We start from the raw sequence: 24,229 nt of genomic DNA on the forward strand, positions 1-24,229 counted from the left end.
AAGTCCCCAAACCAATACCCTTTTGTACTTATACAGCAACCATAATATGGGCACTACTTGTTTCACTTTCCTTTCTCTTCTCCCTTGTTTCCTGGAAACTTATCTTTTTTCCAACCCTTATTTCTCTCTTCCCAGCTCAGTGGAGAAGAATCCCTTTTTCTAACCAAGGCGATTTCCTCTTTGTGTTAGTGATCATCTCCTTCTACTTGCTCAGGGATCACTTTGCATAGGTCATTCCCTATTTCTCCTATGTTTTCAACCACTCCTTCTTTGCTGATTCTGTCTCCTGAGCATATAAAAGCACTCACATCTCTACTATCCATATTCCTCTAGCTGTTGCCCTCTATCTCTCCACACTGCATTCGCAGTCTATCACCACAAAATGGTAGACTGTGTTATCTTTATATTTTTCAAATCCTCTGTAGGTGCGTCAAATCCTCTGACCACACCACTTCATTGAAACAGCTCTGATTACAGTCAGCAGAATCCTTCTAATCACATAATTCAATTCATAATTCTTTCTCTGGCATTCCACACCAGTGATCACTCTCTCTTTGAAACTGTGTATTAGTCAGCTTTTGCTGCATAACAAACCACCTCAGAAGTTAGTGGCTTAAAACAACAATCATTGAAGGGCGACTGGATGGCTCAGTCAGTTGAGTGTCCAACTCTTGATTTTGGCTCAGGATATGATCCCAGAGTGGTGGGATTGAGCCAGATGTGCATGGAGCCCGCTTAAGATTCTTTCTCTCTCTGTCCTTCTCCCCCACTCAGGTTCTCTCTCTCTCAAAAATAAAAATAAAAACAAAAACAAAAATAAAAAAAAAACAATAACTGATTATTTCAACACAAGTATGCAGATCAGGGGCAGGTTGGTTGATTTAGGCTAGGCTTAGCTGGTGGTGGTTTATCCTTCTGCTGTGCCCAATGAGTTACTGGGGCTAGTCCTTCTCAGACCAGAGATGCAACAATATAGGCCCAATTGTACAACCTGCTTTTCAAATATGTTTGGGTTACATCTGCTAACATTCCATTGGTTAAAGTATATCATATGATCAAACCTAGAGTCAGAGTGGGAGGGCACTGAAAATTTACGTAATAATAGGAATAGGTATAAGGAGGGGTGAAAAACTACTCATTACTGTAATTTACCTACTGTACCGCCCTGTGGGTTTTTCAGTGTGTGATATCACTTCTTCTATAATTGCTTTTTCTGTCTTTTTGGGGGCTCTTCTGCTGCCCATCTCTTAGATGTGAATGTTTCCTAGTATTTCAACATCTGTGCTCCTTCTTCTCCACACCCTGCATATCCCCCCCCCCCCCGCCATTAGCAGGACTCTCACTTTTATATTTCCACATGTGCCTTTTCTCTAGCCAAATGGAAGCATTTGTAGTCTTCCGCATACATTGTACTTTTTCATGCCTCATGCTTTTGAACATTCTGTTACTTCTTCCTGGCAGTTTCACTGCCCTTAGCCTGGTTACCATCTGCCCTCTTCCACGAGTCAGCTGAGCTAAAGCATCACCTTCCCTGCTTCCCCCATCCCTTAAAGTCCAGGCTAGTGCTACAACATAGCACGCCATCTAAGAACATTTGTTGATATAGTTATTTAAAATAAAAATATGTATTTAATTTTATTACAAGTTTAAAAAAATCAAAGTCTTGTATGGAAACCAATTTGACAATAAATTTCATATATTAAAAAAAAAAATCAAAGTCTACTGGGCAAAGGCAAAGCACCGAAATTTGTTTCAGGCTTCAGAGATAAAGGTGACATAGAAACAGATTTTATGCTGCTTTTTCCTCCTACTTTCTCTTCAAGAAAAATTCACAATGTGGTGTGTGATAGGTGGAAGTGAATGATTCATTTTATTTTGACCTCAAATATAAACTCTAAATGATAGGCCTTAAATAATTTTTTCCCCTAGTGGATGACATACTGTTTTTTGAAGTTGACCTTCACTTTCCGTGTATATGTAAACGGATGAATGCTTTTCTTTTGGGAAAAACACACTATGTCCAACCATGTCATTGGTATCTAACATGTACTATGCAATGCTCCAGTAAATATGAAGGAATAAGTAAGTATAATTCTATCAAAACATTTTCTCCTGCAGCTTCCCCTTCTCGAGTTTTATTACTGAACTTTCTGAAAAATAATTTACTGAGAAATTTACACATTAGCAGTCCTTTGGTAGCATGGCACAGTATGAATGCCATAAACTTGACAAGTGGTCAAGAACATAGACTGTTGACCTAGAAGTAAACGAGCAACTACAGGTAAGTATTCCATTGATACCACTGCTTTGTTGACGAAAGACAACTTATCAGTAAAGATTAACATAGGGGACTTCAAAAGGAACAAAATAATTGAAATTGAACCATAGAACATTCTGGTTCCATAACACCACTCTGCCCCACCACACACGCCTCTTAGCTCTCATTCATTCATCAGAAAACAAAAACATTTACTGAATCACACACTGATCTCCACTCTAGAAATATAACAAGGAGCAGGATAGACCTGGTCCCTAGTCAGGAGGTTTACACTTGAGTGAGAGATACAAGACAAACAGGTGGGCAGTTACAATAAGCCCTAGAGGGAGTGAGATGAAAAGCAAAGGTTAAAGAAGAAAAACATCTTTCCATAGTCTGTAAGAAAAAAAGAATAAGTGTCAAAGAACTGGGATTACCACATCTAAGAGAAGCAAAGAACAGCAAGGCAATCATATGTGTTCTTATGTCAGTGGGCAAGGAGTTAAAGGAGGCCTTATATGATGGATTCCACTTCTCAGTGAAGTGGGAAGCAAAATGCAGATAGTGACAGGAAAGTTCTGGATTCACAGGCTCTGAATCTGCCATTCCATCAAACATTAACTACGGGTGAAACAGAGGTAAGACCTAGTGGGCAGAAAACCCTTCCTGAACAGTTTTTTTTGTTCTCCATGCCCTTGTCTGTGTCTGGAAAGAGACAGTTGAGCCTTGAATATTTCCATCAGTTCTGAGCCCTAGTTTTTTCAAGTTTGTTTGTTGATTTTGAGGGGGAGAGGGGCAGACAGAGAGGGAGAGAGAGAATCCCAGGCAGGCTCTGACCTCACCAAGCATGAGATCATGACCTGAGCCGAAATCAAGAGCTGGACGCTTAGCCAGCTGAGCCACCCAGGCGCCCCTGAACCCTAATTTTTATACCTTAGAATAGAGGAATAGAAAATGTGTTTAATCATACTGCCTCAGCACATTGTTCAACATCTGTATCATCCGTATCTTTACCTAAGGAGGATGGTATGTAATGATGATTCTTACAATGAGAAATACAGTATATGCACAATCCCTTAGTGTCAACTGAGGTCATTCTATATACGTTTATATTTGATTATGCGTTTGAAAACCAGGGATGGATCATGTGTTGAATAAACATACATGATTAGCATTAGTGCTTAGCAAGTGCTTTATTATGTGGAGACCACGGCACAAATGCTCATTCTGTTCATATTCAGTGTCATTTTCTCCCTGTACAAAAGTTGCTTTGCTTTAAAATTAACCACTTTAAAGGTTCTCATCTGGTCTATGAATAAATATTTATAATGTCCTTTGACTATGAAGAGGTTCATTATCACATAAACCTGGACAGTGAATTATTTCTTCTGATAAGGATGTAGATTTTTGAAGAGCAAAATGACTAAACTTAATGAAGGCATTTTGATGCTTGTAAATACCTTATTTCAGTTCTTCAAAATCATCATGAAATGTCCTTTATGAGACATGGTTTAGAAGAATCACAGAAATTAAGAGCTGGGTGAGACTTAATAGGTTTCCTTGCACCTGTTCTTTCTGTGAATCAGTACAGAACTGACTCATGAAGTACATTTATTTCTTAACCAGTTTATGGTTCCTTTCAAGGCAATAAAGCACTATAATAGACAATAGGGTCAGATTCCATACCCTGAATCAAAAGGTCAGCATTTCCACTAAAAGAGAGAGACGCTAAATAAGAAACTTTGTTTCCCCTCTGTGATGCAAGGAAATATTCTGAGTCCTGAGATTTGCTTCAAGTTTGTGATTTGTGCCTGAGATGGGGCGTGGGTTGCCCATGACATAAGTAAAAATTTTAGTTCAACAAATGGTTCAGACCTTACCACCTTTGCTAGAAATGGCACGAGGAGGGGCCAAAACACACAAATAAATGAATCCTCTAAACCTTAGCCCAAAACATTCTTATTACTGTCTCGCGACTGTGTGAACAAGCAGAACGTACCAGAGACATAAATGTAATTTCACCTTTAGCTACACGAACAAGAAGTAAATCACAATAAAAAATCATGGCACAGACAAGGACAGAAAATAGAGGAAAAAACATAAGCTAGATATCTCATATAGAATCTATGAGTCTGCAGGAAAGGTATCAACCTGTAAAGGAAAGTCTTTCTGTTTCTTCCCTGGTTCCTGTTTACTTCCCTCTAGCCAATGTGCTAATCGTGGTACAGTACACTAGGCTTTGTACTCAGCTATCCTCTTCACTCATGTCCCCTGAGACGACCTCAGGGTCGAGACGACCTCAAATACCAAATACCAAAAAGCCAAAGGAAGGCATCAAATAAAAGCCGGAAGAAGCTGATAAGCACACTGTCCCCTCGCTGTGACACCAATACAAAGCTTCTTATACTCCTAGTAACTCATTTACACACACCCCCACCCGGCTTCCATGCCCACAGTACGATATAAAGGAGGCACCAAGTAGGAAAGGATCCTCCTTGATTCTTGGATCTTGGCCTCAAAAATATTTTCTTTTCAATCATCCAACTTTCTGACCCTCACTCTCTTTCTTCCCATATCACTTCTTCTAAAACCCTCACCGAAGCAATTCTCTGACCTCGTTTGGATCTTGAAGGCAAGGACCCTGTTACTTTTTCACTGTTCGTTGCTACTTACCCAACTTGGAATCCGTGATCTATTAGCACAGACCCTCCTCTGAAAATGCGTTCAAATCCCATGATCCTCTCTTCCTCAGTTAAAATCACCTGGAAAAACCCCAGCCCTGGTTGATCCTACTCTTCTGCTCATGCTTCCAAGGGCTGAATGTAGCTAGAAACCATAACTGGTTTCACTTTGAAATTAGGACCATTCCCTTCCTATCTCATCTAACTTTCAAGTTCCCATCTAACTTCTTTACATCATTCAAACGATTGCTTAAATATTTTTTTCAGAGGAGCCTTCTCTTATCACCTCACCCAAAATAGCCTCTCCTCCATCATACTTTATTCCCTTACTTTGCTTAAATCATCTTTGTGACACTTATAACTACCTGACATCCTATTCACACATATACATATGTACATAAAAATATATATAAATGCCATAGAGACACAGAATTTTTCCTGTCTCTATTTTCACCCCTATCTAACACAGGGTTTCTCAACTTCAACACTATTATTGTGTGTAAAATAAGTTTTGTTGTGGGGCATTGTCCTACGCATTGTGGGATGTTTAGCAGTACCCGTGGCATCTACTCTAATGATGACAGTCAAAAAATGTCTCCAGATGTTATCAAATGTTTGCAGGAGCCTGGAAGGGGAAAAAATCTCCCCTGATTGATAACCACTGCTCTGACACAATGCCTGGCAAACAGTGGGTACTAAGTAAACCTTTGATGAATAAATGAATGACCAGATCATAGGTCACAAAAAAGCTCCAAGAATTAATATAATTTATTGTTCTAACTTCCTGCAGAGCTGTATTTAAATCTTACCAGGAGATCTTACCTTGTTTTAATGACTTCCATAAGGGGAAAGAAAGGATTTTCCACCAAGTGTTCTCAACCCTGACTGCATGTTATAATCACGGGGGCAGGGGGGAAGCTTTTGCAAAATTACTGATGCCAGCGTCCTCTCCAGAGCAATTAAATCCGAATCTCAGGAGGTGGAGTCTAGTCTAGATAATTTTTTAAACTTCCTCCTAGGATTCTGATTTGCAGCCAAGGTTCAAATCCTGTTCTTTTCAATCCTCCAAAGACTAATTCCATAGCAGAACAATCCTCATAGGTAGGACTTTTCTCCTCACACATCTACATTGGTGACCAGCTTTTGAGAGAAAGTGTATATGAGCATAGTAACTTCTCCATTTATATCTTCTATTTCCTGTCCATTGTTGAACCATTTTCATTCTAAGTAAAGCAATTTTTTATTTTTTTTAATGTTTCTTTTTGAGAGAGAGAGAGAGAGCATGAGTGGGGTAGGGCAGAGAGAGAGAGACACACAGAATCTGAAGCAGACTCTAGGCTCTGAGCTGTCTACACAGAGCCCAATGCAGGGCTCAAACCCACGAACCATGAAATCATGACCTGAACCAAAGTCAGACACTTCACCGACTGAGCCACCAAGTGTTCCTGTAAAGCAATTTTTTAAATGTTTATTTATTTTTGAGAGAGAGAGAAAGAGCACGTGTGCGTGAGAAGGGGAGGGGCAGAGAAAGAGAGGGAGACAGAGGATCCGAAGCAGGCTCTGAACAATCAGCACAGAGCCTGACACAGGGTTCGAACCCACAAACAATGAGATCGTGACCTGAGCTGAAACTGGATGCTTAACCGACTGAGCCACCCAGGTGCCCCTAAATAAAGCAATTTAAAAATTAGCATTTTACTCTTGATAATTCAGAGAAATGTATTACCATGCAATTTTCCTTTGTAATAACGGCTTGTGCTATGGAAGAAAATTCATGTTATCATATTGGGACCAGATATCATAAAGGCCTTAAAACAGTACTGTGTGAAAATCTTGACTCAGAGTAGCTCACATACTAGAAACAAAAGGATTATAGAAGCAGATGCCGGAAACGGAACCCACAGCAAAGCAGGGTTAGCATTACAAATTGGAGAGTTCCCTCAATATTTACATAACATATGGTGGTCTCCTAGTGAGAACATTAATAACTGTGATTTTAAGTGTCTTATTCAAGTATACAGAATTTTTCATTCCCAAAGTGGTACCTCAAAACTTGAAAAATGAACTCTGGTTCTCAAAGATGAAGAATAGTTTTGAAGTGAAATAAATACTAATTCTAGAAAAGGTTTCTTATGGGAATTAGCTGTTTCTCTGTGATTTGAAATTGAAGGACTATCAGCCAGAAAACAAGTAGGCATAATCTCTGTCACCATATTGCAATGACTTCAGTATAATAACTCTGGTATACAAAATATCCTGAAACAGGAGAAATAGTCTTCCTCCTCTATGAAGTACAAATGCAGCTTTTCTGCAGCAGCTTTGACATGAGCCACAGTTTAGGAGAACCAGTAACAAACTGCACATGATCAAGTAAACAGTTCATAAAATGAGAGCAGAGATGGAAGGGCCTGAGACTCAGAAGCCCAGGGGTCCAGTAAATACCTACGTACCCTTGTCCAAGTTACTTGCACCTCTCTGAGGTCCAGTTTTACTTGTAAAATAAGAGAGTTTGACTAGATTACCAATGAACCTTCCAACTTTGATTTTAGTGAGTAAAATGGAATAGCGGTTGAGGTAAGCTGAGTAATGTGCCCACTCCCCCACCCCACCCCGCAAAAGATGCTGACATCTGAATCCCTGGAACCTGTGAATATGTTATCTCATGTAGCAAAAGGCACTTTTGCAGATATGATTAAGTTAAGGCCTTGAGAAGGAGACAGAAGGAGAAGGTAGGAGGATGGAAGTAGAGGTCAGAGAGGAGAAAGGATGCTAAATTGCCAGCTTTAAAGATGGAGGAAGGGGTCGTGAGACAAGGAATGCAGGCAGCTTCTAGAAGCTGCAAAAAACAAGTAAATAGATTTGGGCGTAGAGCTTCCAGAAGGAACATAGTCCTGCAGACCCATTTTAGACTTCTGAACTCCAGCACTGTAAAGTAGTAAGTTTGTGCTGCTTCAAGCCAGTAAGTTTATAATAATTTGTTATAGAAGCAATAGAAAACTACTTTAGGTTGAGAACTTGGGTGATACCACCAGACTACCTGAGTTTAAATCCTTCTATTACTTACTGGATCTGTAAAGTTTGGCAAATTACTTAAACTCCCTGTACCTCAGTTTGTTCTTGAAAAATGGGATAATGGTACCAGAAACAAACCTGCTGGGTTATTCCAAGTTTAAATGAGGAAGTCCTTAAGATCATCTGGAAGTTAGTAATTTTTAGATAAATGTAATCATTGTTCTGCTAAATTGTGAATTTAATTCAGGATATTTGTACCCTGTGTCCTAGAATCACATATTTCTTTTCACATAGTCTTTGAGGAGGACCAGCGTAGGAGCATTTACTTTTAGGAGTTATGTACAGAGCGTTTCATTTGATCCTCACAATCAACCGTGAAATAGGTATAAATTTAAGTTTTCACACGAGGCTGTAGGAGGTCAATTCACCCAAGTAACGGAGCTAGTAAGTGGACAAACCAAAGCGGCTTGTCCATTATTACATTACCTACAATTGTTGGCTAGATGGTAACGACATGAATACGTGCACATAAACACAGCAGTGGGGACTCAAGCAATCCTGCGGACTCTAGACTGACGCTAGGTCTCCCCATCTGATCACACTGTCACAGTTTCCAGCTCTTTAACACCCATCTCTTGTTTCCAGAGAGGTCGGAAGCAACGGGACAGAAGCCTCCCATCGCGCAGAACCCTGCCCGTGCTCCCAACGGGGGGGGGGGGGGGGGGGGGTGCCTTTTCTACACGAAGGCGGGGCTCTCATGGGGGCCGCCCCGATACACGCATGGGGGCGGAGTCTCCTAGAAGGCCAGTGCGCGGCCGCGGATCTCCACCAGCCCATCGCTCCGCCCCGCAGGAGACTACGCGCCACCATGGAGGAGTACCATCGCCACTGCGACGAGGTACCGCCCCTCGGCCACCCGCGAGCGACCCCCCGCCCCCGCCCGCCTCGGCGCGGAGTCTCCGCCGGGTGGTCTTCCGGCGCCAGGCGGCCGCGAGAGTTGGGGTGCGGCGCCCTCCGGGCCCGGGTCCTCCCCTCAGGGCCGGGACCCGCCCCGCCTGGCTCGGCCCGGCCACCGACCCCGAGGTCCTGAGGGTGGGCTGAGAGCCGGGGTGGCAGGGGCGGCTAAGAGCGCGCGGGGCGGGCGGGGGAACCGGGACCCAGGGGTGGAAGGACGGACTCGGGGTGCGTGGGGGGTGGGGATGGGGTGTCGGGCGCCGCCCGTCTGCGAGACGGGTCTTAGAAACCGGTCTGCCGGGCGGCTTCCTCTGCCCCTTGGCGTCCCCAAAGCAGGTGGCAGAGCCCCCCTGCCCGGCACCCTCGTCTGGGTGGACTGGAAGGAGGTGCTTCATGGATTACGAGCCCTTGCTTGCTGACTCGGGCTTCCCGGCATCTCACCGGAACTCCATGGTGTCTGTTGTTACCTTCCTGTTACTGGTAGGGACTCTGACGTTCATGGCGGCTAAGTGGTTTGCCCAGAGTCAAAGCTGCCAGGAATGACAGATGCTCCATTTGAACCCAGGCCTCTGACAAACACCTACAACTCTGGCTTCACTTAACCACTAGGAGGATGAGGCCTGTCGGATCCCAGAATAACCTGTGACAAGTCTGACGGGCAGAATAGACAAAGACATTTTCTGTCCCATGGTAGCCACAGGTGAATGATGCAGTGAGATAAAAGTAGGCACCTGGAGGAGGTGCCACAGAAAATAGTGTGTTATTAGACCCGTGGAAGGGGCTTCTGGTTCATCCGTCTTTGGGATGTGACACTGCGCAGAAGCTACAACCATATTTAACTTCATTCGTTCTGTGATGTAGGTTAGTGGGAAAGTATTCTTATTTTAGAAATTGAGGCACAAGCAATTTCACTCTCAGACATATCCCGCAACAAGTGCTAGTCTCCTGACTCCCAAGAGGGTTCTGTACTGCTGCACTTCCTAAATATAAAGAGAAATACAATTACATGTGTCACCATGGTACCCAGTACTACCTGATGATTTACTGACCTTCCAAATTGAAGTGAAAGGAACATCATTTAATTTGTAGGCCACTTTTCAAAATGACCTTATCTTAAGATAAAATGATCATTTTCATAGGGTCAAAAGGTGAGAGCTGTTTTCATAATCCTAATTGTTTAGAATATTTTTATCCCTTTGTTGTTGGGGAAGTCTGTGGTGTAATTAAATGATTTGAAAATATTTTAAATCTGTGCTTGAGATGATACCTATTCCCAGAATTGTTTTTTGAACTAGTTTTAAGTTTCATAGTGGGACTTACAGAAATGGTCATGTCATAAAGCACCTTGTCTCCATGGAAACAACTCATGTATTACCTGAAGAGTTTTGGTTTAGATTACAATCTTATCACATAGCCTAGTCCTCTACTCCAGGACACTTGGATGTCATTAATAGTTGCTTTTAACTCAGAATTCTATCAAACCACTCCACAGCAAAGATTAAGTTGCCAGACCTATTATAGTATTAAAGTGACATTAATTTAGAATGATCAACCATGTTCATTATCTTTAATTCAGGAAAGCCACGTTGTTGCCCAGCATAAGTTAAAAAAAAATTGAAAACCATCTATTAATCAGTCTCTTCTCGTGGACCACCTCATTCTCACTTTGCTGTAGCCATTTCCTATATACTGATGTCTGTGTATACATCTTTATCTCCTCCTGCGATTTCCTGAGCTTTATAATACAAACATTATCAATCCTAGGGCATTCATCAAAATCACCAGTTAAAGCTCTTTAAAAAAAAATATGGTTGCCCAGGCTGTGCCCCAGACCTAATGAATCAAAATCTCGAGGGAGGGAGGTGGGGAACACATTCTGCAATTTTAGAAGTTTTGGAAGTGTTCTAGGTGGGATTAGCAGCCTCCATAGACCTGATGTTACCCCTCACCGCTATGGTCTGCTGTCACTAACACCTGTCCAGGCCAGCCTAGGGTATTCTGTGTGTCATCACATCTACAAATAAAAGGAAGTCTGTGTTGAAAGCAGCTGTATCTTTTGTCCCCCCCCCCCCTTCTTAGGTTGGCTTCAATGTTGATGAAGCTCACAATATTGTTAAAGAGGTGAGTTACACATCTTGTTCATCTTGAAGCTTGTTCTGTTGACTTTCAGTACAAAGTTATAAACCTTAGTATTAAAACAAGATTTTTAATATTTGCTCTTTATAGGGGTACCTCTATGTTTTGTTGTATACTATCAGGCATCCTGGGGCTAACTCTGAAAGTGATGTTGGAGTATTAATCTAGAACACTGGTCTCCTTTTTCTAAAACTGATGGTCTGCCTTTTGAATGGGAGAACTTATATTCCAGTAGGCCAAATATTATTTTAAATGTTAATGCTATAAAAGTATGTGTGTATGTGTATCTCACACGCCCACACTTTTATGTCTGTAAGTTATTTGTATATGTCAAAAGACTGTAGAAATATGCTTTTTTAGCCCAATATAATTGAAAAATAATCACTTAACATCTTCTAGACACTGATATGATGCTAAATCAAAATCTTAAGAAAATTATTTGAAACATGAAATCTGGTCCTCCTAGTAGGCAAACAGACAAGAAGTTCTATTTGGGAATCAGTTCTGGCAGAGGAACTTGAATTATTATAGTCATATCACATCCAGACTATACTGTGGGTAAGGTATTTATAAACACTTAATAGTTCTGAGTCATTTTTCACTGTGCCAAATCCTAGAAAAAAAAAATGAGTTGGCCCAGAAGGCAACCTTGTATTGTAGGTATGGTGGTTAGGTCTGTGTCCTAACAGGCCCTACCTGCCTTTAGTCTGGGCTAGGTTGGCTTGCCCTCTGGACATTGAGCACCTCCTCAGTCCATGCTGAGACAGTGCCTCGCCTGTCTGAATGTTCTAGGGCACAAGCTCACCCAGAACTCACCCAGGACTGGCCTTGTACAGCTAGATCAACTCAAGGTTTGAGAGCCAGACAGGCACCTGAAAATCCTGCCATATTTTAATAGTTCAGAATCATGTATTAGAACTATGTAGTACAGCATGGTGGCTCTAGTTAACAATACTGAATTGTATGCTTGAAAGTTGCTGAGATAGATCTTAAATGTTTCACTGTGAAGCCAAAAAGTGATAACTACATGGGGAGATGGATATGTTAACTAAACTTACTGTTATCATTTCACAATATGTACGTGTATCAAATTATTGTGTATCAAATCATCACATTGGACACCTTGAACTTACACAATGTTTTATGTCAGTTACATCTTTAAAAATTTTTTTTTAACATTTATTCATTTTTGCGAGTGAGAGAGACAGAGCATGAGTGGGGGAGGGGCAGAGAGAGAGAAGGAGACAAAGAATCAGAAGCAGGCTCCAGGCTCCTCCGAGCTGTCAGCACAGAGCCTGATGCGGGGCTCGAACTCACGAACCACGAGATCACGCCCTGAGCTGAAGTCGAACGCTTAACCGACTCAGCCCCCCAGGCACCCCTATGTCACTTACATCTTAATGAAGCCAGAAAAAATAAAACAGCAGCAGCAATAATGATGAGGGTGATCTCTAACATTGCATATGTGCTTACTCTGTCACAGTCACTGTGCTTGAGCACTTGACATTCATGATCTTACCCCATCCTCACAACAACCTGATAAGATGAGGCCGTTATCTTTACTTTCAGGATTAGGAAAATAGGGGCTCTAAGAGGTTGTGAGATACCTCTGGATGTGGATATAACGCATGTAAGTCACTGACAAAAGGTCACAGTGACTAGGTGGGCAGAAGCGACCTTACAACTAAGCTTGTGATACTAAACCAGTGCTCTTAGATATCAGAAGTGGATGTGAGTGGGCACTAGAAAGTTACTTAACTGGCTTGTTCTAGAGCACCTGAAAAATGCTCTTTGTTGATTTACTTTTAGTGGCAGGAGGTGCGAGCTTTCTAGCTAAGTTAATTACATAATATAAATGAAAATGTAATTATTACACATGAGAATTCTGTTTTTAAATTAGCCTCATCCTTTGTTTCTAGCATCTGAAACCTACTTCAAATCCCAGCTGTTTCAAAGCCATTCTTTAACCAATTAATATCACCCTTTCTTCGTCTCCACGTCCCCTCCATAATCCTTTTATGAGATAACTTATCATCTTTGATTAGTCTTTCTTGGGCTACAGATTTCTTTTGTTAGCTTCTCTGCTAGCTCTTTACAACAGAGGCCATGTCATATTTATCTTTATATGGCCCATAGTGTCTCACAGAGTGAGATAATATGTGCAGGAAATATGCGTTGAAAATTCTAAAACAGAGGCAGTGCATAATATTTACCAGATGCATATTTTCTAAGATGCTTTTGGGGGTTATAAATGTTTATGAATAAACTTTTGTTGGGATTTGTATATGTCTTTAACTGTCCTCTGCCCTTTTAGTGTATAGATGGGGTCTTGGGAGGTGAAGATTATAACCAGAATAACATCAACCAATGGACTGCAAGCATCGTGGAACAGTCCTTAACACACTTGGTTAAGCTGGGAAAAGCTTATAAATATATCGGTAAGTATCCATGTCCTTCCTCACTAGTCTGTTCCCCTATGTCCTCATGGTCTTTTCTGAATTTAGAGCATGTAAATGAATGATACACAAGTTGAATCCTAATAGGATATGAAGGGCTTCTGGCTTATGCCTCCAAAGATAATATATGGTAATACCTAAAAGATGGAGATCTTTCACTACTCAAAAGCAATCACCTACTTGTCCTTTGCAGCAGCACCTTTTGCATTTGCATCAGCTACCTCTTTCCAGGGAAGCCCACTCGGCCCCACTGTTTTCCTGTCAGTAGCTCTGTGCCTCCTTCTGTGTAGGACTGTGAGGGGCCACACAGTAATTGTTTAGCCAGTGTCCAGTGTCATCTTTTCTTCATTTTTGTGTCTGGATTATGCCCATGGAATGAGGCACCTGATTTGGCCCAGATTTTTCCTGCACTACAATCACCAGTAGTTATGGCAATGGGCAACAGACTGGATCCAGTGGAGGCAAAATCATGGCGGTAATCAAGAGGACTTATTTTTTCTAATCTATTCAGCGAATGTTGGTTTTCTGTTATTTTACAGCTTTTAGAGCCTGAACTCAAACACTCAGATCTTACATATCTTTTCCTTTGCTTGTAAGTGTTCTCATTCTGCAACTTTATTTTTAGTGACCTGTGCGGTGGTCCAGAGGAGTGCATATGGCTTTCACACAGCCAGTTCATGTTTTTGGGATACTACATCTGATGGTAAGAGACCTTAAGCTGATTCACACAAAATCCAACTTCTAGTAAAGCCACACAGTGCACTTATTATCAAACGCTTATTTATCTCTAATTAAATTTTGAAAAGGCTATCAACCGGATTGCTATGTACCTAGTAACACGCATGCCTCAGACAAATACAAAATGTGAAGATGTAACAAATTGCAGGAAATAAGATATTAAAACCAATGAGATATTTTAGTAATATTCGATATTTTGGCAATTTCAGTATTTTGCTAATATTTCAAAGTCTTTTTTTGTGTGTGTTTCAGGAACCTGTACTGTGAGATGGGAGAACCGAACCATGAACTGTATTGTCAATGTTTTTGCCATTGCTATTGTCCTGTGACACAGTAAAAATGTCCGGCCAAAGCCATTAAATTAAGAATTTGTCAGTGTATCCTTTCTAAAAAGAGTAATAGTTACTTGTTAATGTATTAGATGATAAGCGTGCAATATGCTTCAAAAGCTCTCAACAAAAACTGAATATTCTAAGCAAAAGCCATCTCATAGTAAGTTGGCAGATTAGCTCATTCTACACAGCATCATTTACATGGGAAAAATTTAATGTTGGCAAAAAACAAAAACAAATATGGCATGACATGAAAATACAATCTTCTATTTACACCGGCTTTTCACTAACATGTGCGTAAGGAGATGGGGAAATCTGTTCAGATAATAAAATTCTCTTTCAGCAGAGAAGTTAACAGGGATAAGTATATGAACAAAAAAATGCTGCAAAGATAAATGTGGAGAAAATGATAATTAGCTAACACTTCTTAGTTTTTGATTTCTCCTTAGTTGTACATCTAATTTACTGGAAAATAGTTTTCTTCCGTACCAGCTATTATTACAGTAACAGCCATCATTGACTTGTTTATTTTTTCTGAGGATTGTCAAAATGTTTTTTTAAATTTCAAACTCTTAGATTTACATGTGAGGACCAATTAAATCTGGTAACTTGCATTCCGTGGTGAAACAAACCTCGTGATGAAAAGTACATGACACTAACAGCTGCCTTACAATGGACTAATTTCATGTAGAGCTAACATTTATTGAATTCCTATTATATGTATATTTCTCTGTTAACATTATAGTTCTCAATGTATCGTGCGAATTCCGAGTTCCTTTTGGCACCTGTTCAGTTGAACAACTAACATGTTCAGGGCAGAAAAAAAAGAATTGTTTTACAAGAAGAAAAGGAATCTGATTATCCATGTAGAAGTAAGCAAAATGAAAAGCACTTAATGCTGACAGAGAATTAGAGATGTCATTTTAAGAACTGCTTCCAGCAAGTAAAAAAAAAAAAAAAAAGCGCATAAAATATGCAACTCTTAGTTAAAGGCCTTACTAGCAGTATAACTAGACAGGTAGCAAATTTTGTCATTGCTTTAGTTACAACCATCTGTAAATAATTTAAATACTTATTACATGAGGTTCAAATTGAGTGGAATAAAGTATAAATTCAAAGTATACAATCATTAGCAGGTTAATGAATATCTCAGGGCTTATAAAATGTAGTTAAATTTAGTAAGAAGATAAAAGATGAAAAATTAGGGTACACAGCTGGTCACCAAACGCGAAGTCAATCTGGTTATTTAGCCCGGAAAACAAAAATAATTTTGCATATTACCACTAACACTAATATATAGGGAGGAGAACCATGATTCATTGCATTTTGAGGGGAAGGAAAGGCTTAGTATTAATACTGACAATATTAACATAGTATTCTTGTAGGAATACTATGTGCATGTTTGATATGTTGCTGTGTAACAGTAATTGTTCAATGTTTAAGAAGATTACATTAAGAAAATACAAGGGTAGAGTTTCATGTGGGGAGCTACATTTTTGGCACGTCAAAAATTCTCATAGCCATTACCTTCATCTTACTTTGTGCTGCTGGCTTTTGTGCCCTTGAAGATTATAATAGCGACCAAAATATCTGTGCAGTTAAGGCTTGCTTTTGATTATTGTTATTGAGGCCTGATTTTAAAGGAATAATAATCAAAAATACCTCGTGAACTTGCTATCTGCTCTGTTTTTATTTAAAATATAATAAAGATTATCTTCCCGTGCTGTACTTTTGCTTCTTGTATGATCATTGAATAGTTAAAGAAATGGCAATGTCCTCACTCTAGGAAATTCTCAGTAGGAAGAAGGAAGAAGGAATGTCAGACCACATAGATACGGCATACAGAGTAAATACCAGTAAAATAGCAGCCCGAAGCCAGTATGCAACGTTACAGCATAATTAATAGCTTCTATTCTAGGCCTTATATTTTATGATTTTAACACAAAATTTCACTTTTAAAAAGTCAACGTAAAATACATTTTGTAACTATGTGTTAGCTTTTAATGACTATTTTTGGCCAGGAATTTTGCCCTGTTTGTCAACTTGCAATTGAGTTGTTGCTGTTTTTATTTTTAATTAAAGACTTTAAGTATATAAAATTAGGGTATTCAAATCTAAGTACTAAGTCGGATTTTTGTAAAGCTGCAATTTTATGTTTGTAAAGTGCTAGTATGCTGCCCTAAGTTGATGGCAACATCTCATTACATTTTCTCTAGTAAAAAGTACTTTTTTACTCTTCTTCCCAACTGGGTGTTATCTAATTATGAGTCACTGAAAGCATTTCACCACCTACAGTCATCATCACATTTTTAAAGGAATCTTACGACAGTGAAGATTATATTTTCAGAGTTTGAGTAAACAAAAAACCTGTCTGTTCCTGATAAGTTTCTTTTTTAATGTTTATTTTGAAAGAGAGAGCACAAGCAGGGGAGAGGGGCAGAGTGACAGAGGGAGAGGAAGAGAGAATCCCAAGTAGCGCAGCGCTCCACGTGGGGCTCAATCCCACGAACCCGGAGATCATGACCCGAGCCAAAATCAAGAGTTGGATGCTTAACCAACTAAGCCACCCAGGTGCCCCCCTCAATACGTTTCTTAAAAGTGGGAGAACACTCTGACTCTATGACAAAGGAAGTAGATCGGTCACATAGCAGACACCAAAGCAAAGTTTGAGACATGAACTGAAAATTTCACCCCACGTGTTACAATGTACCCAAGAGCAATTTATTTTAAAATCCAGAAGGTGGAGCTATTTTTGTGGCCAGAAAGATTCAGTAAAATTGAGCTTTGCATATTTGTGAAGTTCCCTATAAAAGGATCTTACGCATTCAGCTCTTACAGGATTTAGATGGCCATCTCCAATATACGTTAAGTGGTCCAGGAGATTCTAGCCCACCATGTCTAGTTGCAAACCCTGTAATTCTCAGTGAAGTTCCACTTAATGCCATTCTATGTCATCCTTGGATGTGTAGGATATATTGACAATCCAGGACTATTTAGACATCACCCCCATTGCTTCATGAAGAGTGTCTGTTTCCAAAGTGGTTTCTAAAGATCTCAGAGACAAAGCTGGGACTTTGAACAGACACTTGTGGCACCACTGGTATGGTACGTATCTTCCCTATAGGACAAAACGTGGGCAACTATCCCGACTCTGGGATCCCATAAAAGTGTAGACTATTTGGGGAGGTTTCTTTGCAGCTCTGCCTTACCCTGTCAGGGAATTTGATGCCCGGGCTTATCCAGTAATGCAAACCTGACTTTATTCATGCTGAAATACATATCTTTATATTTTCCTGAAGGCTTCATCTTTTTAGGTAATTTTTTTTATGAACACCAGCTTCTACCTTGAGATATTTCAGTCTGGGTTTCTCAGGGCACCATTTTACATGAGCCAGTATTATTACTTAATGAAAGTTCTGTCGACTCGCTTTCATCCCCTGTAATACCTTATGGAGAAAATCTGCATGAAAATGATTAGATTTTGGCGTGTACTGACCTTTAATTTTGTAGGCTAGGAATTTGGGTTAAGCTGCATGCGCTAACATAGGCTTTGAAAGTTAATGCTCATGCAGAATGCCACCCAAAAATGATCAGGGTTAGAATAATGGTTTCTTAATAATCAAAGTAAACTTGTTCTGTAAAGGGAAAAAGTGAAATATTTGAGACTTTGCAGGCCTTTTACAACCATTCAAGCATGCTGTCGTCGTATGAAAGCAGCCATAGACCATGGGGGAAATGCATGGATGTGACTGTGGTCCGGTGAAACTGTTTACAAAAACAGGTGGCCGGCTGGCTGAGCTTACCAACCTCTGCAGTAGAGTAAGAAGTGTTTCCCAGCCACTTAAAAAAATCAGACATTAATGGATCTGAGAACTTTTTTCTTTTTATTGTTCTCAGTTACAAACAGTGGGACACAAAGCATTTTTATATATTGTGTTCTTATTATCTTGGACTCAGAGGGAACTTACCAGGAAACCAAACCTGTACTCTCTTTATTAAAAGAAAGAAGGGCCACAAATCAACTTTTCCAAAACTAAAGTATTCCTTTTTTGATATATATCACCTAACTTTTCCCTAGTTGACAGATAATTTTATATCTTACTGTCTCGAAGTTCATTTTACCAGCTTAAAGAACATTTCTGAAAAGGTCCACATTTTGTGTTTTATTGATTTTTTCTATTTTTGTGGGGAAGATAGGTACCTAGTCTACCTAGAGAATCTTCCACACATACCAGACATGGCAGTCATGGCCCACTGACGGCCTCCTGTTAGCAGAAATCACATACAAGAAAGTGCACAGCCTACAGATGAAATTACCCCGCCTTGTAATTTGAGAAAGTAGATGTTCTTTACCCAGGAACAGCAATGAATCGCATTGGCGTGAACCCCTGACCCAATGACGGCTTATCCATACACTGAGTTTTAATCCACAAGATGGCTAGGGTACATTAAGTCAAGCAAAGTAGTTCCCTCTGAATTGTGGATCCGAAAATAAGGAGCATTAGTCAACAGAAGGAAAAGGGAGCAAAGAAGCAGAAGTCTGGTCAAGGATTAGGACAAGTTTTCTGATTGGCAGAACATTCGGCACAGCTTGCCCTCTCCTCTTTCTACACCCTCCAATCCAGGGAAGACCGACCATGCGTCAGTACCAGCAGCAATGCTGAAAATGGTGTCGGCAGCGATTGTGGTGCACAGAGTAAGACAGGGAGCAGGTTGATGGGAATGGTCTGGCTTAGAATCACTAGCATAGGGTGACTTAAAAAACCTGTACAGGAATGTTCATGACAGTTTTAATAGTAATAGCAAAAGAAACTAGAAACCACTTAGATGTCCTTTAATGGGGTGGGTGGTTTAACCAACTGTGGTAGGTACATGGAATAGGACTTAGAAAAAAGGAATGCGTTATTGATGCGAGAACTTGCGTAAATCTCCAGAGACTTGTGTGGAGTCAAAAAGTCAGTCCTAAAACGGTACATACTGGGTGAGCCCGTCTATAGAACATTTTTGAAACAACACTTTAAAAACTGGAGAATAAATTAGTGGGTGCCAGAGGGTAGAGATAGTGGGCAGGAGGGAGGTAGAAGTGGTTATAAAAGTATCTTGATTCTGGTGGTGGACACACAAACCTACATGTCATAAAATTCACATAAAACTGAATACATACAAATGACTATCAATAAAATTGGGGAAATGTTTAAAAAAATTTTTTTAATATTTATTTTTGAAAGATCAACAGAGTACAATGAGGGGAGGGGCACAGAGACAGGGAGAGAGAATCCCAAGCAGGCTCCACACTATCAGTGCAGTGCCAACGTGGGACTTGAACTCATGAACCTGGGAAAAAATAATTATTTGTCTTAAGACAGAAAACAATTCAGGCTTGAAAATAGCAAGCAAATATATTTGCATACAGGAGGGAATTTTCCTTCCCGTGGACATCCTGTGCCGGCCCTTAAAACAAACTCAGGAGCAAATAAATAAATTAAATAAATAAAGTAAATGTTATTAGGCAGAAGTAAGAAGCACACGGTGAAGAATCCAAGGGGATGCCGATGGCTCCAGCAAGTGGAAGTTGGAAGAAGGAAAGCTAGGGATGCCCAGACTCATGGACTAAGAAGGGAATAGAGTGAGAATGGCTCATCATAAAGTCAGAGAATCCCAGAGTTGGAGGGGACTTTGAGGTTGCCTCTGCTAACCTCCCGGCCCCAACAGAAATTCTTTCTACAAACACATTTGGCGGAAGGTTTATGAGGGAGGTTGTGTAGGGCCTGGATTAGAGGGTGCGGTGCGGTCTACATCCAAACCTAGCTGGCGGGGTAATGTCTTCCACTAAACTTGTCGCCTTTGATGCTGAAATCACTCGAGTAAGGAAGTATGGTCCAGTTTCCCGGAGGAAAAACACCGGGAGGGCTCTATCCCAAGCAAATACACACACGCGCGCACATTGAGGGTTGGTACAGGCTTTGAAAGATAGAATATTGAAATTCTTGTTTCGTCTTCTCTTTAAGGCATTTACTTCCCTGTGCAGTTTAGCTGTGCTGCCACCAGGGGACAGAAGGATGCCACTGTTTAAGTACTGATTGTGAACTTGAAAGTTTGTGCTTTCCTTGAGGTTCAAACAATGGCTCTGCTGGCTTTGATCTCTTACCCAAGATGTCTAGCCATAGATGTCCAGCTTTGCCTATTAAATGTATCCACTTGTTAAAATGATTCAAGTCTGTCAAACTTTAAACCCATCATCACCCTGGAACCCACGTTTTCCAGGCCTCCAAGTAGATAAGCAGGAGAAATACTGGCAGTCTGATTTATAGCAACTCTTCCTCAGAGAAATCACGGGAATTCGAGTCTTTCTGTTCCATTCGAGGTCTCTCGGCTGTATCTCATTTGTATTCCTCAGTGGCCCTTCCTGGCCTCCTCTTACCAACCTCCCAACGCCTACTCTCCTTCCCTGGTCTCTTCCCACATGCAACCCAGGCTGAGGTCAGTGACTCCTGCAGTAAATGTTCACTTAATGTTCACTGTGGGCCAGACACCATTCCGGGCTCTGGGGGATCAAACCAAACCCTTCCCTCGTGGAGCTTACATTCCAGTGGAGAGGCAAACAATAAACAAATGTGCTCGGACAGTAATACTTGCTCTACAGAAGTCATAATAAATAAGAAGTAATGCACGTGTTACCAGACAGAGGTTCCGAACGCAGGTTCTGCTGCTCGCCACTCGAAAGTCAGTACTTGAGAGACACGTGATGGTCGGAGAGGAGAGGTTGCTTTATTCAGGAAGCTGGCAGCCTGGGAAAACAGCAGACGAAGGTCCCAAAGACCAGGTCCCCCCTCCGGGCATAGCGGGAGATTTTTAAAGGGGAAGGCACGGGAAATGGTAATGGGGCTACACGCAGGAGAAGCTGGTGCTCAGCAGTTAATCATTTGTCCTTAGGACGCTTCCAGATTCTTCCATTCTGCCAGTAATCAAGGGTCCCAAGTGTCTCTTATTGAGAATACCATGTTCAGCGGCGGCTGTTTGAGTGCAGTCAGACCGTATCTTCCAGAAAATTTGGTCCTTTGTTCCTCAAGGCCAGTGGTCCGCAGGATCTCAAGGGAAGTAGGTTAGTTCTGCTACAAACCGGGGTTTAGGTCAGCGTGCAAGGAGCACATAAGCTCATCGGTTGGCGTGCTGTCACACAGGGGAGGGTGATAGGGAGTGATTCAAGGAGGTGGCAGTGGCAGGGCTGATGTTTTCCATGGGATTGTTGAGAGCAGACCTCCCTATGAAAGGGAATATTTGAGCTGAGATCTGGAGGTGATGGGGTGAGTCACAGATTTGTGGACAAGATGCATAGCAGGCAAAGGGAACCACAAGCGTAAAGATCTCAAGGTGAAACCAATCTTGGTATGTTTGTGGGACGACAAAGTGGCCAGTGTGGCTGGAGGTGCATGAGAAAGGGAGAGAGTGATGGGAAACAAGACCAAATAGGTCACAGGGGACTCGATCGCGTAGGGCCATTTGTGCGTGAGATGATGTAGCCCTGGTGGTTTCGAGCAGAGGAGTGATGTGGACACTGTGGCTGCCGTGTTGAGAGTAGACTGTGGGTGGGCAAGGGTGGAAGCAAAGAGCCCGGTGAGGAGGCCGTTGCCGTAGGTCAGGTGAGAGAACGGGGGCTCAGACTGGGATGGTGGCAGTGGAGGGGACGAGAGGTGGTCAGATTCTGGAAACCTTTTGAAGGTAGGCTTGACAGAATTTGATCATAAATTGCCTGTGGCATTTCAGAGAAAGAGGGGTCGGGGACAGGTTACAGTCGTGGCCGAAACAAATGGAGTTTTCCTTTTACTGCAGTGGGAAAGACTGTGGGGTAGGCAGGGAAGGAGGAGAAAAACTGCAAGAGTTGTGTGGACTCCTGAAAACTGAAGGAAAGGAAGTTTTATAAGAAGGACAGTGTGACCCACCGTGTCACGCGCTAACAAGGAGGGTGACATCTTTTCTGCAGCTGTGGCTACAGGTGCTGCCCGACTCACAGTGTCACTGGTATCGGTGGACTTTTCTGCCATGTCCAATGCTTGCTAGGTAGGGAGATGGTCCTCCTTTCCCGGGTGTTGGAGACAATTCTCATACTTGACCTCAAAATATGATGGTCTTCTGTGTTCTTTTCTCAGTTCCTAGGTTCCTGGAGCTCCACGAGAGACAGACAACTGAACTCTCACCTTGCACCAGGAGACAAAAGGGACATATCACCAAGAGCTGTATTCAGAAGTCTCCTCTCTAGCACACCCTGTTCAGCTCTTGGAGCAAGTCTAATAAGAAGAATCCACGGGGCTCCTGGGCGACCCAGTTGGTTGAACGGCCGCCTCATGATTTTGGCTCGGGTCATGATCCCAGAGTACTGGGATCGAGCCCCGTGTTGGGCTCCATGCTGAGCGCAGAGCCTGCTTAAGATTCTGCCTCTCTCTGCCTCTGCCCTCTGCTTGTGCGCACTTGCTCTTTCTCTGAAAACAACAACAACAACAACAAAAAAAACAAAACAAAAAAAAAGAAAGAAGGAAAAGAAAACAAAAAAAGAATCCAGCTTTCTCATTCAAAGTGTTTTTTTTCCACCTATAATGCTGCTTTAGGCTGACCATCTACCTCAGCCTCCCCCCCTGCCCCCCCCACCCCGCTTCATCACCATTACACTCTCACATCCAATCTTCCTAGATAATCACAAGCACTCCCAGACTCAGTTGCCCTATATCTGGAAACCATACTGCACTTTAGTTAATGACTATGCTTTAAACATTTTGTTGAAGTAAATGGAATTACTAAAATAGATGTACATTATCTTCAGTGTTAACTGTTTATTTAACATCATAACCTAATTGTACTTTTATATACTGTCACTAATCAAAATTCTAAGTTTGAAAGGGGAATTCTCTAGCAAGATCATCTTTTGAAATAAACTTCCGTCCTGCATCCCAGTGAATTTTGGTATCTCTATTCATTTACCTTGATCGTCATTGTTCTATGAAGATACAGGGTAGTAGTTATGTTTTGTGGAAAACACACCATCCACATTTAAATCCTAACTCCTTTGTTTCCTAGATGTGTAACACTGGGGAAATTGCTTAATACCTCTATACTTCAATTTCCTCCTCTGAAAAGCAGGAATAATAACTATGAGGATTAAATGAGGTGAAGCATATAAAGTCCTCTGCACATAGTAGAAGCAGGGAGATGGGGCCTGCCCGAGCTTGGGTCTGTAAGGGAGGAAAATGTTGAACAGAGCCTCTTCTTATGCCCAACTGACATGCAGTGGTCAAGTAGTACAGGAAAAAGTAAACTTTTACTTTTATCTCTTTAAAGCACTGAGATTGGGAGTTGTTTGTTACTGCAGCATAACCTAATCCTGACTGACCGACACAGAAACTGAGATCGGAAGTAGGGCATACTGTAACGAAACCTAAAATTAGTGACTTTCACATGGTGATCTGTTGGTGGGTGGCAAAGAAACAGATATTTGAAGGTTGAAAAAGTGCAGATCTGTTATGCAGAGGCAAAATATTGTTTTAAAAGACATGTTGCCTCTAGTCACTTGGGAAGAACTTCGTGTATCTGTGAAACCTGTCTGGGTGGGAAAGATGGAAAACATAAGGTTAGTAACGTCGTTGTTGGCTACTCACTGAGAATTGACTGTCT

At 41.3% G+C, this 24,229-nt stretch overlaps 1 protein-coding gene across 2 annotated transcripts; it reads left to right on the top strand.

Moving 5' to 3' along the window:
* The first annotated feature begins 8,681 nt into the window (after nt 1-8,681).
* DYNLT3 (dynein light chain Tctex-type 3) lies at nt 8,682-16,294 on the top strand. 2 transcript variants are annotated; one of them, XM_081794006.1, is made up of 5 exons: nt 8,688-8,848; nt 10,984-11,025; nt 13,355-13,478; nt 14,122-14,199; nt 14,487-16,294. In XM_081794006.1, exons 1-5 carry the CDS (start codon nt 8,708-8,710, stop codon nt 14,561-14,563), a joined length of 462 nt encoding a protein of 153 aa, XP_081650132.1. In that variant the 5' UTR covers nt 8,688-8,707; the 3' UTR covers nt 14,564-16,294. The 2 variants fall into 2 exon arrangements, with proteins under 2 accessions (XP_081650133.1, XP_081650132.1); XM_081794007.1 differs by lacking the exon at nt 10,984-11,025 and having other exon boundaries at nt 8,682-8,848.
* Nucleotides 16,295-24,229: the final 7,935 nt, after the last annotated feature.

This window comes from Panthera onca, chromosome X, assembly GCF_046562875.1.
Source record: "Panthera onca isolate mPanOnc1 chromosome X, mPanOnc1 haplotype 2, whole genome shotgun sequence".
In the NCBI taxonomy this organism is placed as follows: Eukaryota; Metazoa; Chordata; class Mammalia; order Carnivora; family Felidae; genus Panthera; species Panthera onca.

What these genes read in the sequence shown, in the direction of transcription:
- DYNLT3 (XM_081794006.1), top strand. Translation starts at nt 8,708, where the DNA reads ATGGGGGCCGCCCCGATACACGCATGGGGGCGGAGTCTCCTAGAAGGC. An exon ending in AAAAGCTTATAAATATATCG is followed by an intron (nt 13,479 to 14,121) that starts GTAAGTATCCAT and finishes CTTTATTTTTAG; the next exon opens with TGACCTGTGCGGTGGTCCAG. An exon ending in TTGGGATACTACATCTGATG is followed by an intron (nt 14,200 to 14,486) that starts GTAAGAGACCTT and finishes TGTGTGTTTCAG; the next exon opens with GAACCTGTACTGTGAGATGG.